Source organism: Meriones unguiculatus, chromosome 11, assembly GCF_030254825.1.
Source record: "Meriones unguiculatus strain TT.TT164.6M chromosome 11, Bangor_MerUng_6.1, whole genome shotgun sequence".
Taxonomy (NCBI): domain Eukaryota; kingdom Metazoa; phylum Chordata; class Mammalia; order Rodentia; family Muridae; genus Meriones; species Meriones unguiculatus.
The window spans coordinates 77,602,092-77,621,063 of record NC_083359.1 but is presented as its reverse complement, the minus strand read 5'-3'; the positions used below and the strand labels follow the sequence as shown (position 1 = coordinate 77,621,063).

The window sequence follows — 18,972 nt, the reverse complement described above, 5'->3', positions numbered from 1 at the left end:
CCCAGCTGATACTGAGCTGCCTTGGGGAATGGCACCCCCCAAAGAGCTTCCTAACCAGCCAGGCCCAGCTGGCACTTGAGAGCAGCCAGAGGCTAGATTGGGAGCGCTCAACCCGACAAGCCGAGCTTTGGGGTTTACTTGGACTACCCTCACGGTATTGCTTCAGCCTTACCGCCTGTAAACCTCACATCCGAGTTGTTATATTCCATGGCTGATCTTTAAAGGGTTTGTTTGTTTGTTTTGTTTTATAGCACAATGTCTGAACAAGAGCGTATACAGGACTGTCTGAGGAAAGAGATAAGGTCACTTCTTATTTCCACTAAGGATGGGTTGACCCCACAGCAGCTGGAAAAGGAGTACCTTCTGATGGTTGGCAACCACCTACCCCTCCGAATCCTTGGGTACCGGTCCACTATGGAGCTGGTGTTGGATATGCCGGATGTGGTTAGTGTGTGCCCCTGTGGGGATGGTACTGTGATACTGAAAGGTAGGTTTGTACTCTTTATAATTAAAACCTACCACTCAGTACAGAATTGTTCTGGCTCTGCGGTTATCCTGGGTCCCAGGGCAATGGATTTTAACCGGGGTGGTAGTCATAGTTGTGGGTGAAGTGAGAGCAAAAACAAAATGACCCCTAAAACTCCCATTCTCTAGAAGAACGGGTATTCACAAAATAATACATTTGCGCAGTTTCAGATTACAGCCCATTTTAAATTTCACGAGGCACGAAAATGCCACTGTAGGCAAATGTGTTCCTCTCAAGAGCCTTAAAACTTCACCAATTAGCAGTAACGGCACATCTTCTTGAGGAGTTAGGAATTAGGAAGCCATTGGTCAAAATGTAAAAAAATGGTGGCACCGAGAGCTTTGTGTTATGCTACCATAAACAGCTCCCTGTAGAGTTAAAAAAAAAAAGCCAATGTAATTGCAGAAAGAACGGATGAATGGAGTGTGTTTTTTACCTGAAAGTGATTACCAACCCCCGTATCTCCTCAGCCATTCCAGATGAATCCACCAAAGGAATAGCAAGCTTAGTCGCAAAGCAGAGGAGGAACCACAAGGTCCGAAACTCCATGCAGAAGGGGAGAACCGGCATCTGCTCCAGCCGGGTGCCTTACCGTGGAAGAGTGCCCCCCATACTCCCAGCAGTTGTGAAGAGTGAGTTGAAAGACCTTCTGGCCTTGTCTCCTGTTCTCCTTTCTGACTTTGAAAAGGCGTTTGCCAAGCGTTTCGGACGATCATTTCAGTACATGCAGTATGGATTCCTCTCTATGTTTGAAGTGTTGAACGCGGCCTCGGATGTCATTTCTGTAGAGCAGACCAGAGCAGGTTCTCTGTTGACACTGAAAAAGAGTGTATCAGAGGAAAAGCAGAGAGGTTGGCCAGCAGGTAAGCTTGTCAGCATTTACAATTGTGTCATGTCCACAGACTCTCAAAAATATGGTCACCAAAACAAGACCTGCACATAGACAACAGCAGTTGATACTTCAGCATGAAGGGGACAGCCCAGAAGGCTCCATTCACCCCAAGGTGAAGAGCTACAGGCAACTAATGGCTGCTGAGAGAGGATCAGTCTTTTCTAGGGACCAGCCCTATGATGGGCTTTCTAAGCCCAAGCAGTGAGCCCTAGGTAGATTGATATGTGAGCAATGCCAAATGAACTTAGCAGGCTGTATTAATACATACATGCATGTAACAGTAATTGAAGAGGTTGCAAATTGGAGAGGGAGGTGGGGACGTGGGAAGAGTTGGAAGGGAGAGGGAGAAGTGGGAATGGTATAAATACAACACTCACGTATGAAATTCTTAAATTTAGAAAAAAAAATAGTTGTAGGGCTGGGGAGATGGCTCGGCTGGTAAGAGCATTGGCTGCTCTTCCAGAAAACCAACACTCAGCACTCACAGGGCAGTTCACAACTGTCTGTAATTTCAGCTCCAGAAGACCTGAGCCCCTCTTCTGGCCTGTATGGGCACCAGGCATGCGTGTGTTACACACATATACATGTGGCAAAAAGAGATTGTGCTGTGGGTGAGCAAATGTTAATTGAAAGGTTAAACTTCGTGAGTTTTTTTTGTTTGTTTGTTTTCAAGTTAAAACCTGTCTGCCACTTGCAAGTTGAATAATCTTAAGCAAGTTAGTTAATCTGCATAAGCTTTGGTCTCCAGATCTCTGCAGTAGATGTGATACATGGGGTTTGGAGTTGTGCTGAGGACCTTACGTGAGACAAGGTCTGTAGAGAACCTGGCATTTAGTAAGTTCATACTGCGTGGTGGATGAGGATCAAGAGTAATGTAATCATCACCCTAGACTTAGGGTGTGTACACTGAGACTGTGCCATGAATTTGCAAAGCAGTGTTTTAACCAGTGGGTGATGTAGGTCTATAAAGATATAAGAGTACGTTGTGGTCAGAGAAATCTCTGGGTGCAGCGAGTGTTGAGGGCGGATAGCCCTCAACCTTGCCAGTGTTCTTCCAGGGCTAGGACGCAGGAAGACTCACGTGCCATTGAGCCTTCAAAGGGGCCAGGTATAGAACTCAGTGGCAGAGCACTTGCCTAGCGTGTGTGCCAGGTCCAGGGTTTGCTTGTGAGCAAATCCCATGTTCTGTAAAGCAGTTTGCCAGCTTGTGCCGAACAGTAGGAGTGGCTGTCCTCTTCCAAGGATTGCCTTGTTCCATTTCCCATCCATGGCTCCTTCCCCACCTCTGCAGATAGCTCAGAAGTAATTCATATATTTGGTAAGCTTGATCCTGGCGGAAGGAAAGCACTAGACCCTGATGGCTTTCAGGGATACATGTCCCCAGACTACAGAATACAGTCTACAGAATACAGTCCTCAGTAGAGAACTTACATTTTAGGATCATCCAATGATCCTAGTAGCGTTTCCTCCTGTTTTTCCTCACACCCACATAAGAAGCATAGCTCTGTGCAAACTTCTCAATTGGACACTCTCTGGTCTTTGAAATGACAGACATTTTTTTATTTATTTTTTATTTTTATTGTTAGTTACATTTTATTAACTCTGTATCCCAGCTGTATGCTGCTCCCTCATTCCCTCCCAATCTTACCCTCCCTCCCTCCCTCATCTCCTCCCTGCCCCTTTCCAAGTCCACTGATTGGGGAGGACCTTCTCCCCTTTCATCTGACCCTGTTTTATCAGGTGTCTTCAGGACTGGCTGCAAAGTCCTCCTCTGTGGCCTAGCAGGACTGCTCCTCCCTTGGGGTGTGGGGAGGTCAAAGAGCCTGCTATTGAGTTCCTGTCAGAAATAGTTCCTGTTCCCCTTACTATGAGAAACCAATTGGTTACTGAGCTACCACGGGCTACATCCGAGCAGAGGTTCTAGGTTATATCCACACATGGTCCTTGGTGGAGTGTCAGTCTCAGAAAAGACCCCTGTGCCCAGATATATTTGGTCCTTGTGGAGCTCCTATCCTTTCCATGTCATACTAACTCCCCCTTATTTCAGATGATTTCCTGCACTCTGCTGAAGGTTTGGTTATGAGGACAGACATTTTTTAATTTTTTTTTTCCCTTTAAAATGTTTCTTCACAGTTATATTCAGGTGACCTTCTATGGAGTCTCAGAGAGCAGCAATCTTTTCAGTAACATGGTTTCTTAGTATTTTTTAAATAAATGACTAATCACTTGCAGAGTATATAAGTGTTATTGAATATATATGGCTTTTTTTTCCTTATTTTTATTCTAAGTTGAGGGCTCTTAGCTCATGGAAGTGTTTTTCTCTAAAATCCCTGGCAAATTGCTAGTCACTGTTTGTTTTTTCTTTCTTCACAAAAGGTAAAATTTTTACGCAGCCATTTAGAATGAAACAGCAGGGGTCATATTCTACAGGATTCCCAGTAATGAAGACACGCTTTGCACAACCCACTTCAAACATGGAACCACCAAAGCAAGTGCTGAACATGGAGAAGATGCCCCCGTTCAGTGCACTGGAGACTGCAAGGCTGAACCATAGTGAAAAATTAAACCAGGTGAGGCGCCCGAGTTCAGGGGTAGACGCATGCCGGAGTACGCATTTGAGTTCCGTGGTGTTGTCACTTAGATCTGATGGGAAAACCGACCTCTGAAGAGTTGAAGCCTGGAGCTGGTGGGGGCTAGGTGTACAGTCCTGAAAAGTGCTGGCTGCTTTAGCAGAGGACCGGGTTCAGTTCCCAGCACGTAGTTGCTCATGGCCTTTGGAACTCCAGCTCCAGGGGATCTGAGGCTGTCTTCTGGCTTCTGGAGGCACCAGGCCACAGAAACAATTGTGAACATTCATCTGTACACCTAAAATAGTAAGAACAGAAGGGGTTTTTTTTTTTCCACTTATTGATTGTAGGCATAGCCAAGTCTCTCCTGTGGTTGCAGAGACTAGTAAAAGGAGGTGGCAGTTTCATCAGGTGCATAATTTCTGGCTTTTTTTTTTTTTTTTTTTTTTTTTTTGGTAGATACCTCCATGTCCATATCTTCAGGTCCAGCTTCTGTTTAATATTAAGTCATTTGATTTTCTGCTGGAGAATATACAATACTAGATATATGTTAGGTTTCTTTTTGTGTTCATAGTTGCCATTTTGTACATTGTCTTTGAAAAGCCAGAGTCATTTTCTCTTTACAAAATTGGGTTGCCATTTTATTCAAATGGAAGAATTCAGTACATTCTGGGTATAAGTCTTAGCATGAACATGTAATGCAGACATTTTCTCATGGCCTATGGTTTGACTCTCTAATTTTTTTCTTTAGCTTTATTTATTTTATTCTACGTTTTGACTGGATGGATGGATGTGTGTCACGTGCACGCCTGGTGGCCATGGAGGCCAGAAAAGGGCATCAGATCCCTGCAACTGGAGTTTCAGAAGGTTGTGAGCTAGCAGATGGATGCTGGGAAATGAACCTGGGTTTTCGGCAAGAGCAAATGCTTTTAGCCACTGAACCTTTTCTCCAGCCCCACTCTTCCTTTCTTAATTTGTTTTTTGTGAAATTGTTGTCCTTGATTCTGGCAATCTAATTTTTTCAGAGTTTTCTCACATGGTTCTTGTTTATCTAATAGATCTTTGCTGAATGCAAAAGAACAAAAATTTCTTCTACATTTTTCCTAGAATTTTTTGAGATTCAGGTTATATATTTAGGTGTAGTACCAGTTTCAAACTAATTTTTATGTAAGGACCAGGCATGACGTGACGTGTTCCTGCTAAGGACAGGCACTGCAGCGCTGTCTGCTGGGCAGGCATTCTTTCCACCGCGGCTGCTTCATCACTGGCATTGTGTAGTAGCTTGAAATGATAAAATGGAGTCCTATAATCTTGTTCTTATTTACAGCTGTTTTGGCTAGACTACATTTTTACATTTCCATATATTTGATTGTATATAAATCTGCTAATTAATTTTTATCAAAACAAAGTTTCATTATTTTGATTAGAATTGCATTGGATATTATAGATGAATTTGAGGAAAAATAATACTCTTCTATTAAGTCCCAGAATTTAAGAAAATGGAATGTCTCTTCATTATTTTCATCCTTAAATTCTTACAACAGTGTATAGTAGTTTTCAGTGTATGTGGGTTGCATAAATTATATTAAACTTATTCCTTACTTTATTTTTATTGTATTAAATATATGTGTGTATGTATGTTTGTTTGTTTTGAGACAGGGTTTCTCTGTGTAGCCTTGGCTATCTTGGACTTGCTTTGTAGATGAGGCTGGCCTCAAAGTCACGACTGTCCACCTGCCTCTGCCTCTCTCAATGCTGAGATTAAAGGTGTGCTCCACCATTTCCAGCTAAGATGATATTTTAAATTAATCATTGCTAACATATAACTTGTGTCTTAGAACCTTGATTTAAGGTACTTAATAAACTTGGCTTGACTATCCTCATCATCCTGGCAGCCATTTTGTAGGGGTGAGGCTTTTCTCAAATTTCATAATGCCATCTGGGGGAAAGGACAGCTTTGCTTCTTTTCAGTATATCTGCCATTTCCCCCTTACACTTAGGCTAGGCTCTCTATTATGAAGAGAGATGGTGGGAATGGGAATTCTTGGCTTGCTCCTGACACTGGTGTGTGTGTGTGTGTATGTTCAGTCTTTGAACATTCACTCTGATATTAGCAGTAACCAGCCTACCTTCCTTCCTTCCTTTCCTTCCTTTCTTTCCTTTCCTTCCGTTTTTCAAGACAGTGTTTCTTTGGCTGTCCTAGAACTCACTCTGTAGCCTGGCCTTGAACTCAGAGGCTCAGCTGCTTCTGCTGTAATTTCAGGCATGTGCCAACACGCCTGGCTCACTGTAACTTTATTATGCATGTGGATTCTCCTTCCTGAGTTGAGGAAGTTCATTCTTTTTTATTTTTAATTATACTTTATTTACTTTGTATCCTCCCCTCTAGTTCCCTCCCTCCTCCCCTCCCGACCCCTCCCTTCCTTCCCCTTCTCTACACACTTCCCTCCCCAAGTCCACTGCTAGGGGAGGGTTTATTTTTCTTGTGATGCTAGTCTGTTAGGTCTCATCAGGACTGGCTGCATTGTCTTCCTCTGTGGCCTGGTAAGGCTGCCCCCCCCCCCTCAGGGGGAGGTGATCAAAGAGCAGGCCAATCAGTTCATATCAGAAGCAGTCCCTGTTCCCATTACTATGGAACCCACTTGGACACTGAACTGCCATGGGCTACATCTGTGCAGGGGTTCTAGATTATCTCCATGCATGGTCCTTGGTTGGAGTATTCTTACTCTTACTTCTTGAGAATTTTTTTATGGCTGTATGTTATTTGTCACGTTTCCCCCTTCATTTGTAGAGATTAAAACTTTGAAAATCACATTAAAAAATAAGCTGACCACATATGGCTAGATTACTGCTCCTTAGCTACTGTGGAGTGTTCTCGTTACATGTTACTGTGCTCAGCTTCTAGTACTGTTACAGACTTTGGTCTGTATACTCATAAGGTATAGCATCCTATATTTTTTTATAATGCCTTTGACTCTGAAGTAGCATATCGGCCTAAGAAATGGGCAAAGTTCCCTATTTTTTATTATAGTAGTTTACAAAGCATTTTATCAATTTTTAAAAAATATTTCACAAAATTTATTAATGCAACAGATTAGATCTTGAAATTTCTTGGTGGAAACATTTTTTTTAAAGTGGACATTTAGTTTCTTGAACAAATGTAAAGGTTTCTTTTAAAGAGTAACCTGGGCATTGGTGGCACACACCTTTAATCCCCGCATTGGGGAGGCAGAGGTGGGGTCTCTATGAATTGGAGGCCAGCTTGGTCTATAAGCGTCCAGGAGAAACCCTATCTTGAAAAAAGGAACTCAATTTGTCTATTCCTCCAGCTTGTCATTTACTGGAATAAAGTTCAAGGTGTTTTTTTAAATTATCAGTTTTGAAGGTCTACATGATGACCTTTTAAACACACACACCCTAACCCACTCATACCTCAAACACACATACCTACCCTGGTCTTATTAAAAAGCTCCAGCTTTGGGGCTTTGTTGCTCTTTCTTTACTTCTGTTTTTTTTTTTTTTTTTTTTTTCCTGTTTACTTTGGGTCAGTTTTTTTAATCTCCTATTTTTAAATGTTATTTTGTATGTCTGAGTGTTTTGCCTGCATGTATGCATGCTTGCTTGATTCTGGAGTGGAGTCCACAGAGGGAAGGCCGCACATCCCTCACCTGGAGTTAGAGACAGGTGTGAGCCTCCATGCGCGTGCTAGGAACCCTGTCTCGTCCTCCGCAAATGCAGCCGGTGCTGCTGACAGTCTCTCCAGCCCGGTTTCCTCTTACGCTTGATAGTTGACTTGTTCCTTTCTTTCTTTCTTTTTCCCAATTAAACATTGAAGGCTATGAGTTTTTTCTAATATTGTTTTAACTATGTCACGTAGATTTTGGTGTATTTTCGTTCTTACCCAGTTAAAATATTTTCTGATTTCTGTTGTGGTTGTTTTGTTTTGGTCTCATGGACAGTGCTGTTTAATTTCTAAGTAACTGGCTTTTTTCAGAGGTTTTATGTTGTATTTTAATTCTATTATGATTAGAAACTTAGGTTTTATTTCTTACAAAGATAATGATACTTTATGGCTCTATATTTATTTTGATAGATGTTTTATAATTCAAAAAAAGGCATTACTATATTTTGAGTGTTTTGTGCCACCTAAGTCAAGTTAAGTAGTATTCAGAATTTCTGGGTTTTTGTTGTTGTTTTCGTTTTACTGGTTTTCTGACTTTTCCATGAATTACTAAGGGACAAGTATTGAAATCTTCAAACATAGCTGCGGGCTTGTCTGTGTTACCTTTTCGTTTGGCCATCTCTTTTGGTCACTGTGAGCATCTTCCAGCTGCATGTTTAGGATTGCTGTGTGTTCTACAAGCCATTCCACTTTGTCACTGTAGCTGACTTGTTCATTAATCTTCGTCCTGCAATTGTCATGAAGTCCTGATGTTTTTGTCCTTATTTTTCTTCCCTTTCCTTCTGGGATTATAATTCAAAAGAAGTACAAAGGGGTACAGTCATACCCATTTTAGGGTCTTGCTATTTTTACAGGTCACTGGGGTTTTATTCTTTTCTTAGTCTTTAATCCCTCCCCCTGTGTCTTTGTCCCCCATCCCCCACCCAACCTCACCCCCCATTGTGTTTTATTGTGAATATTTTTCTCTTGTTGCCTTCAGAGGCACTTATCTTTTATATTGCAGCTTTTTATTAGGTGTTGACCATTGTAAACTTTTCATTGTCAGGGTTTGGTTTTTCTTCGGATACGAATCAATATTTAAGAAGCAATTTGACAACATGGCCATTTAGAAAACAATGATAGTAGGTTATTTTAATGATTTATTTAGTCACTTTACAGCCTGATCGAAGCCCCCTCCCTCCTCTCCACCCAGTCCCACCCTCATATCTTCTTCCCCCGTCCCTCCCTTCCCTTCTCAGGGAAGCGTGGGTACCAACCCACTCTGTCACTCAAGTCACAGCAGGACTAAGTGCATCCTTCACCCACTGAGGCCTGACAAGGCAGCCCAGCTTGGGCAAAGGGATTCGAAGGCAGACAACACCTTCAGAGACAGGCCCCTGCTCCACTTGTTAGGGGGCACACATGAAAAACAAGCTGTACATCAGCTACATATGTGTAGGGGTCCTAGGTCCAGCCCATGCATACATTTTGGTTGGTGGTTCAGTCTCTATGGTTGACTCTGTAGGTCTTCCTATGGTGTCCTTGACCCCTCCAGCTCTCTCAGTCCTTCCTCCCACTCTTCCATAAAACTCCCTGAAGCTTGGCCTATTGCTTGGCTATAGGTCTCCGCATCTGTTGCCATCTGCCACTGATGAAGCCTCTCAGAAGACAACTATGCTAGGCCTGTGTCTGCAAGCAGAACAGGGTCATTAATAGTGTCAGGCTGGCTCTCTTCCATGGGCTGGGTCTCAGGTTGGGCCAGTCCTTGCTTTCCCTCTATCTCTGCTCCGTCTTTATCCCCACACTTCTTGTTATGCAAGACAAATTTTGGGTTGAAGCTTTTATGGGTGGTTGGTGTCCCCCTCCCTCCACTGGAAGTCACACCTGGCTATAGGAGGTGACTATTCCAGGCTCCATATTCCTTAATGCTAGGAGTGTCAGCTAGGGTCACCCTCATAGACTCCCAGGAACCTCCCAGTCCCAGAGATGCCTCCTACACACTCCGATTTCTGTTTTCTCCTGGTCCTCCTCAACCCCCAGTATCCAGCCCCCTCTCCCCACAACTGGTCCCCTCCCCAGTTCCCCTGCCTACTCCCTCTCCACCCAGGTCCTTCCCTTCATCCACTTCGGATGTCTATTTTATTCCCCCTTCTGTATGAGGTTTCGGCATCGTCCCTTGGCTCCATCCTTGTTTCTTGTCTTCTCTGGGTCTGTGGCTTGTAGCATGGCTATTCTGTACTCTCTGGCTAATGTCCACTTACAAGTGAGCACATACCATGCATGTCTTACTAGTTCTGGGTTACCTCACGCAGGATGATCTTTTCTAGTTACATTTTCTATCATGCCTGCAAATTGCATGATGCCTTTGTTTTTTTAATAGTTGAGTGGTATCCTATTGTGCAGATATACCACATTTTTTCAACCATTCTTGGGTTGAGGGTTGTTTCCAGTTTCTGGATATTATGAATAAAGCTGCTATGAACATAGTTGAGCAAGTGTCTGTCCTTGTTGTATGGTGGAGCATCTTTTGGGTGTATATCCAGGAGTAGTATAGCTGGTCTTGAGGTAGGAGCTATTCCCAATTTGCTGAGAAACTGCCAGAAATTGGTTGTGCAAGTTTGAACTCCTACCAGCAGTGGAGGAGTATTCCCCTTTCTCCACAACCTGAGATGTCATTTGAGGTTTCTTTTTTTTTTTTTTTTTATCTTGGCCATTCTGACAGGTGTAAAACAGAATCTGAGTCATTTGTTGTTGGGTTTAACAAAGTAAACCCAACAGTTTGGACAGTTCAGGTAGCTGCTATGGACTAAATTGCTATATATTATTCCTCAAATGTTTATGTTAAAGCTCTTTTAGAGATGAGGCCTTGGTGAGATAGAGTTTGATGAAATCTTGAAAGTATATTCCTTTTGATAGAATCAGTGTTGTTATAAAAGAGGTACCTTAGAGATGTCTCACCTTTTCTGTGTAGACATTTGAAGAAGGGCCACATGGCCACACAGTGAGAGAGGTTGGTCAGGTACAAGCCCAGAAGAGAAGCCTTCCCAGGAACCAATTGGCAGGCAATTTGACTGTAGATTTCCCAGTCCCCAGAAGTGTAAGACAGTGCATTTCTGTTGTTGGAACATTTTGTTATGGTAGTCCAGACAGACTAAGATGGTGGGGTCCAAAATCCCAAGTCAGCCTCAGTCTAGGGATGAATAGGCCCTACCACTGAGGTGGCATTTGATACTTCTACTCAGTGAAAAGTTACCTCGTAGGCACATGTGAGCTCAGGGCATTGTCTGGTCTATTGCTTCTTGTTTCTCCAGCCTGTAAGACCTTCCCTACTTGTACAAATCAGTACTCATCTACAGCCTTGAGGGGGGGCCGTTGTGCATATTTCAGACCTGTTTCTCTGTAGTATTCATTACCACTGAGGCCTCTCGATATTTTAGCATCCTTGTTGTACCTAAACTCCCATGTCCTCAGTTCATCGGGCCACCTCCTGTTACCTCTGCTATGCTGCAGGCTGAACATTGTCCAAGCTCATCTCTCAGTTCTGCACTTCTGTTTCATGTATCCCCAAGTTTCTAGTTGCTTAGGGCAGAAGGGTATAAGCCGTATAGAAGTTTTAATTGAAGGTAATTATTTATATGTGGTGGTTTGAATGAAAATGGCCCCCATGGGCTTATAAGGAGTGGTACTATTAAGAGGTGTGGCCTTGTTGGAGTAGGTGTGGCTTGTTAGAAGTGTGTCACCAAGGGTAGGCTTTGAGGTTTCAGCAGTTCAAGCCAGGCCTGGTTGTTCACTCTCTCTTCCTGTTGTCTGCTGATTCTGATGTAGAACCCTAAGCTATCTCTCCAGCACCGTATCTGCCTGAGTGCTGCCATGCTGCACATTCCCACCACGATGATAATGGGTTAAAACTCCATGCTGTAAGCCAGCTCCAGTTACATGCTTTCCTTTATAATAGTTGCCATGGTCGTGGTGTCTCTTCACAGTAATGGAAACCCTAAGATACTGTAGAAACCCGAACTAAAGTAATTACTCACAGCAAAATGTTAACTCCTCCTTCTTTCATAATAAATTCCTTAGATTCCTCCTGTGTAATTTTTTTTTCATAGCAGTTGAGGTTATTTTTGTAGAAATTGCTTCAGTTTTAGATTTAAAATTGTGTTTATGTGTATATACATATATACACCTGGAAATACAGCCTGTGGGCGTCAGCTCATCCTTTGCTTATAAAAAGGAACTTTTCCCTATTGCTCTTTAAAACAGGCCATTCATTCCATTGGTGCCCTATGGAATTCACACTCCTTCCTACCTTTCAGAAACCTTCTAACAGCCCGTGCCCCTCAGGCATTAGGCAGTCACTAAGTACTTAGTAAGTACCAAATACCTTTAGAAAATGAATGACAAGAATCCGTTCTGGACAAGAGTCTCTGATTAACTGAACACTGTAGACCCTGTAACAGATAATGCTCTTTATGTTTGAATATTCCTCACTGTCTAGTTTAATAAAAATTTCATTTACACATTTGATAGAGTATAAAATCTATCAGTGCTGCTTAATTTTTTTTTTTCTTACTTAACTAAGTGTGTGTGTGTGAGTATAGTCATGTGAGTGCAGATGCCCAAAGGCTGGGAACTGGACTCCGTTCCTTTGCAATAGCAGTAAATGCTCTTAACTGCTGAGCTATCTCATCAGCCTGCAGTGCCATGTTCTAAGAGCAGGATTTGACCCATTTGTTTGAAATACATTTCCTTTTATAGATTGCTTACATTTATCTTTGACTTTTTTAGTGATTTCACTTTTTCTTTTATGCACAGTTGGAGAACACATTCAAATCAGTCATTGCACAAATTGGACCCGGTGGCACTATTGATCCAGACCTAAAACACAAGATAAAATTTGTAAGTATTTTTCATTTCTCAGAAACAAAAATAATTGGTTTTCGTGTGTGGTTTAATTTAATTGCCTGCAGTAACTATTAGTTTTGTTTTAAAAAAATCGATAAACTAATTTTAAATAAAGCAATAAAAAAGCTTATCCTAAAAATTTTGATGGGAAATTGTTTAGAAAGTGGTTCTTCCCTTCATTTCCTCCCTTGCCCACCAAATCACTATTGACAAACAGTCCCGGCTCTTTCCAGTTCAATTTTCTGTCCTGCATATGTAACGTTACTACAGATAGTTTGTATACCCCAGTGTTTCTATACTCCCCACGTTTCACCCAGGAGAATCTGCGAGGGATTAAAGTTTGAGTTGCTTTGGACCTTGGCTACTTAAAAAGAAATCTGCAATTGAAGTTCCTTGAAGTATAGGTTGCCATCAAAGGCACTGAAAGGTTAATTTATTGAGGATAAAAATTACTATAAGCCAGGATAGTGGCTAACACCTTTAGTCCCAGCATTTAGGGAGGCAAAGGAAGGCAGATCTCTGTGAGTTCGAGGCCAGCCTGGTCTATCTACAAAGCAAGTACAGAACAGCCAAGGCTACACAGAGAAACCCTGTCTTGAAAAACAACAATCAAACAAACATGAACTAAACTGTTATTCTCTGAAAGAGTTGTTCTGAACAAACAGACACTTCTGCAGACAGATTTATTTCCAGCCACATTTTAAGTGATAGCAATTTTACATTAGCTGCTTTTTTATGTCCTTAGTACTGATTCACATTTTCCTATGTTTGGCCTGTTTCATTGTTTCGCATTATTAGTATATATAGTATACACAACCCCTTAGTTGTGTATTGGCAGTGTGGTCTGCCTTGAGGACTTTGGTCCTGACCTGCGTAAGAGAATGCCATTATACCTCTGCTGCCCTAGCTTATCCCACTTCAGTTACTACGACTCTGGTGGGAGACAGGTAAAAACTGACACTCAGGCAGCCTTCGCTTGCTGTTTCTGAAACTTGAACAAGTATCTAACTTAAACAAACACTTGTTTGTTCAAGGCTCTTCACAGTTAATACAGCACCCCCAAAATAGAGAAGTATTCGTTAATAAAGGACTCATTAAACTAAGGATTATCTTGCAGCTCATGAGGAAGTTCATACATATCTTCGTTCCCCAAAGCAGTGTGCCCTTCACAGATTGCTGTACCTTAGACAGGGTTTGCACCATTACTGGCACTGTCCTTTCCTGTAAAATGATGAGTAATGGAGCATGTATGTACATTCTTGAGAAAGGGTTATTAAGTGCAGCAGTACTTGCCTCTTGGTCATGAGACTTTAGAAGAGTTTTTATATTTTCTTTAAATATGTGGATTAGAATTTTCTATAAAATGTATCTGGAAGATTTAGCAAAGCACACAAAGTTTTTTATATTGTATTGGAATTAAAACAAGCCCACTTGTAGGGACTTGTAAAAATTATGCAAATGTACAAATGAAATATTTATGATAATATTTTAAAAAATAAAAGCCAATCTTAATATTTTATCTATTAATATTCCAATCTTATCTGTGTTTCATTTTCTGTTGATTAGGTTGTATCTAAGTTTCCACAAGGTTTGTTTATTTCTAAACTGCTTGGAGAATTTGAGGTAAGATACCAGCCTACTCTTTGTACTGCTTAGTTGTCTTATGATAGACAAATTTTGCCATTACTGCAGGCTCCTCAAGCGTGCTTTTAACATTTAAACTACTTTGTTTTGTGTTTTACTGTCTTTTTCTTTATTATGATAGTTAAGGATGTGGTTAGTAACAAATATTTGGCTATGGATAGGAAGAATATTTTTACTATTATTATAACATCATTGAAATGATTGACATTTTTGTAAGTGTGGCAGTACCAAGAAGAGATGTAGGAAAACAGAACACCTCATATACAGTATTGATTTTTATATCAGGTAATGATATCAAGAATGGAAGTACTATAAAGATATTTTGGATAATCAAAAAATAGAGAAGTGTAAGTGTATTGTAAAAAAAAAAGTAAACAATATACTTTAGGCTAAATGAAATTATGCCAGATTAAAACTTGAGTCCTAAAGAAGAGTTGAAGAACAAAGGATATATTAAGCATGTAGATCTCTAAAAACCTGCTGTCCTTCACCAATTAAAACTATTTAAAGCAAAAATGACGGCCTGTAGCTGGGTTTATAACATGAAGATGATGTAATACACACGAAAACTGTAGCATAACAGAGTGTGCAAATTGCAAATTCTTCTGCTTACTGTGACATGACTGAGAAGGTAAGGGTGTAATTATAATGCTCAGAACAACCACTGAAGATGCAGATAGCCACAAAGCTAGCAGATAAAACCAATTGTATAAATACATGCAATAAACTCAGGAAGGTAGGCAAAGAGAAGAGAGAAACAAGGTGCGAATGGGAAGATTTGCATGGGGTCACCTGAAAGTAAAGGTGGGAGAGGAGAACAGGGAAACACAATACAGATAGGGTAACTTGTGGAGCATGGTAGCTCTAAATCTAGAGATATATTTCATGAATGTAGATGGACTAACTGCTGTAATTAAGACAGCCTATGGGAGCCCAGCTGTAGTGGCGCATGCCTTTAATCCCAGCACTCAGGAGGCAGAGGCAGGCGGATCTCAGTGGGTCTGGTCTATAAAGTGAATTCCAGTGCAGCCAGGCTGTCTCAAAACACTAAAACAAAAACCAAAAAATGACAACCTGTGGTATAGGATGAGAAACAAGAGCTGATTGTGTGCTGCCTGTGTAAGTACAATGCTCATGTGTGAAATTCTAAAATAAAACTTAAAAAAGATTCTAAAGTTTTGGCAATGAAAAAGGAATTGTAGAGAGTGAAGATAAGGCAGGAATAAGATTGTTTTTTCCCAAATTATTTCATGTAATTAAAGTTAACAAAATAAAAAACCCTAAGTAAATAAATATGAAATGAGATGGGTTCACTGAAAAAGATGGAAAAGATATAGCATGCAAACACTGCAGTGACTTTAGAAGAAAGGATGTCATCTGGGGTAGGAGACATCCCATAATGGTTTAGGGTCAATTCTTTAGGGAAACAAAGTCATAAATGTGAATTCGTCAAGCTGGGTGTGGGCACACCTTTAATCCCAGCACTCAGAAGGCAGAAGCAGGCGGATCTCTTAAGTTTGAGGCTAGCCTGCTCTACAGAGTAAATTCGAGGACAGCCAAACTATACAGAGAAACACTGTCTGAAAAACACACAAACAAAAATGTGTGTTCACCTAAGAAAATGTTGCCTATACTGAAATTTGACAGAACATTAAGAATTCTATAAATAAAGTCAGAGATTTTAATATCCTTTCACCAATAAATCACAGAATGGCTCTTTTAAAACTAAATTATTAGATATCTTATAGCAGGGTAGTGTACAAAATAAAAAGAGCAATATTCGTTTTATATGACTGAGCAGAGAAAATAAGAGCCAAGGATTTTTTTGGAAATTAACTTGGAACTACAGGGATTACCAGTCAGGAATTCAATGAACCATGAGTCTTTCCCCAGAAATCTTCTGAGACTGAATTTTAAATAATTACCAGAGAAACATTAACATTGCCAAAATGAAACATTACAGAATGAAACCAAATGGCAATTTGAAGGAAGAGGCTTAGAGTCCGCTCCAGTGAAGTATAATTACATAAAGGGGTAGAGGAAAGGGTGAACATAACCCAAAGATTTTGTTTTTACTATATCATGATGCTACTGTTACTCTGAAGCTATTGTTCTGTAATGTGGCATGGCACAGAGGAATAAGTGTGAGATAACTATACATACAAGAATATTCTGATTGCATAAGTTGAACCTTGATTATGTCAGTAGATCAGTAGGAAAAAGCTAAAGACTAGGCTCACGTCAAAAGGACTTACAAATCTGTTTCAGGCTTTAACTGTAATGGCTGGAAGCCTGTCAGATATTTCATGCTGTCAGTTCATACAGTTACAAAAGTTACCTAGACAACGTGGAACCGTCCCTCTTGAAGAATGGCAAGCAAGGGTTATATAGGGCGGGAGGGAGGGCCCGAGTGGCAGAGCACTTAACCTGGCATGTGCAAGTGGCCCCTGCAGTCCTGCACACACGACTGTTTACGATGATGTTCCTAAGCAGCCGAATAGCTGGGTGACAGCCGTGAAGAAGGGAGGTGGATACCTAACAGGTGTCCTCCCACTAAGGAATTGAATGGCAGAGTAACACCTAACACTTTCAAAGGAAACAGCTCTGTGCCCCATTTTAGAACACACAGAATCATCAGAGCCTTGTCAGAGCAATCGAGCTGAGCGTGAGCCTGACTTACTTGCCAGTTTTCAGGAAGTGGTGTTTGTCATCTGGTAAATATAAGAGACTGGCGAAAATAATAATCCTGTAATAGTGTATGTGCATATATTTGAAAACATATGTCTAAACCCCGAGACTTGTTTTTGCTGAATACTTACATGGACCTTTTGAATATACTATTAACAGTTATTAATTTGGGGTCTGGAGAGGTGGCTCAGGGCCTGAGTTCAGTTTCCAGCACCCACATCAGGCGGCTCACAACTGCCTATGCCTCCAGCTCCAGAGGATCCCACACTGGCTTCTCGGACCACTGGTACACATACCCCATGCAGACACAATTAAAAAGATAAAATCTAACGAAATAAAGCAATTACTCATTTGTATTTCAGTCTTCACCACCCTAGTTTTATGTTCAGTTAAATTATGTTTTCACAATTAACACAACATAGTTATTTCAAAACTATTAGACTGATAAAGGAAAAGACGTTTTAATATTTAACGTGTGAAGTAAATTAAAGATACTAATTCTAATTTGCTGCCACCCCTTCCCTCTACCAATTTAATCAAAATTAAAGCCTTGCCCAACATATATCCAGAGTTTTCATACTTTTTTTTTCTTCTATGACAGCTAATTTTTAAGGAGCAACTTTCACCAAAACAACTAGGGTTCTTAAATGTGACAGAGCTCGTTGGCGCTCTTAGTGACATTCTCCGAGTTGAGTTCAGTGAGGAAAAGCAAGACTTGTTAGTGTTTGACGCCGACCTGAAGCCTGGGCCACCTGGTGAGTTAACAGGCTACAATACTAACCTCATTTTTAATTGTTCTTTTCAGGGCAAGCAAGCATTAAGAGTCATCATTAGAATCACGTGATCCAAACACCGCACATGAAATGTTTGGAGAATGACCTTCTTTTTAGTAAAGTTAACCCATATTTAGTGTAAAAACTTTTTATAATTTAACATATTTGTTTGTCTGTTTGTTGAGACAGGTGTTTGTTCCATAGCCCAGGCCTGCCTGGAACTCACTCTAACCCAACTGCTCTCAACCTCATGGAAATCCTCTTGCCTCAGCCCCCTTAGTGCTTAGATTACAGGTTTAAGCCACCGTGTCCAGGAATTTTTTCTTTTCTTACAATTTGTTTTGTGTGCATGGGTGTTTGGCTGCATGTGTGTCTGTGTGCACCATGTCTGAGCAGTGCCTACAGAGGCCAGAAGAGGGACAGAACCCCGGAAACTGGAGTTCTAGACAGTTAAGAGCTCCCACGTGGGTGCTGGGAGTTAAGCCCAGGTCCTCAGGAAGAGCAGCCAGTGCTCTAACCACTGAGCATCTCTCCAGCCTGTTATTTTCCTTATTGTGCAATCAGTAATTCTGAAGGAATACTTCTGAATTGGTGGTTTGATAAGTAATGCCTGTCAAGTTATGCAGCAAAAGCTTCTTACAAACACTTGGAGAGTCGGAATATATGAAATATGTGTGAGGAACGTACGTGTATGAGGAACCTACGTGTATATTTTTACAGTAAATAAGCCCCAAACCAAATGTCCTCTTTTTCTTTTCTTTTTTCATTTTTTCCCTTTTTTATTGTTTTTTGTTTTGTTTTTTGAAACATGGTTCTCTGTGTAGCCCTGGCTGTCCTGGAACCTGCCCTATAGACCAGGCTGGCCTTGAATTCGGAGATTCACTTTCCTCTGCCTCCCAAGTTCTAGCATGAAAGGTGTGTGCCACCACTGCCTGGCCACTGTTTTTCTATTTCTGTATTTACTTTAGGAAACCACATTGCATCTAGGGCATTATCTTTTTATCTGTTTTGTTTTTAGCCCACTTTGTTTTCCTTTTAGACTTTTTATTGAGATAACTTCATATTACCATGTAGGTAGATTCCCATGTCTCTATTCAGTTCCCTCAATGGGAACATTTTCCGAAGGTGTGAACAATATGGTACATTTAATTTAAAAAGTGTGTGTGTGTGTGTGTGTGTGTGTGGTGCTCATGTGTGTGAGTGCTCTTGGAAGCAGGAGTATAACCTCAGGTGCTATTCCTGAGGGGCCACCATCTTTTTCCTTATTTATTTTGAAGGAGGGTAATGAGTTGGCCAGGAAGCCCCAGGAAACCTGCTGG

The 18,972-nt window shown here is 41.1% G+C and overlaps 1 protein-coding gene across 1 annotated transcript in view; it reads left to right on the top strand.

Moving 5' to 3' along the window:
* Positions 1-255: 255 nt before the first annotated feature.
* Positions 256-18,972, top strand: part of Tdrd5 (tudor domain containing 5) — a 66,877-nt gene continuing 48,160 nt past the window's right edge. Inside the window, exons 1-6 of the mRNA XM_021660251.2 lie at positions 256-487; positions 997-1,389; positions 3,795-3,988; positions 12,459-12,542; positions 14,115-14,171; positions 17,482-17,635. Coding sequence (XP_021515926.1) covers positions 256-487; positions 997-1,389; positions 3,795-3,988; positions 12,459-12,542; positions 14,115-14,171; positions 17,482-17,635 — 1,114 coding nt within the window. The remainder of the gene's footprint in view (positions 488-996; positions 1,390-3,794; positions 3,989-12,458; positions 12,543-14,114; positions 14,172-17,481; positions 17,636-18,972) is intronic.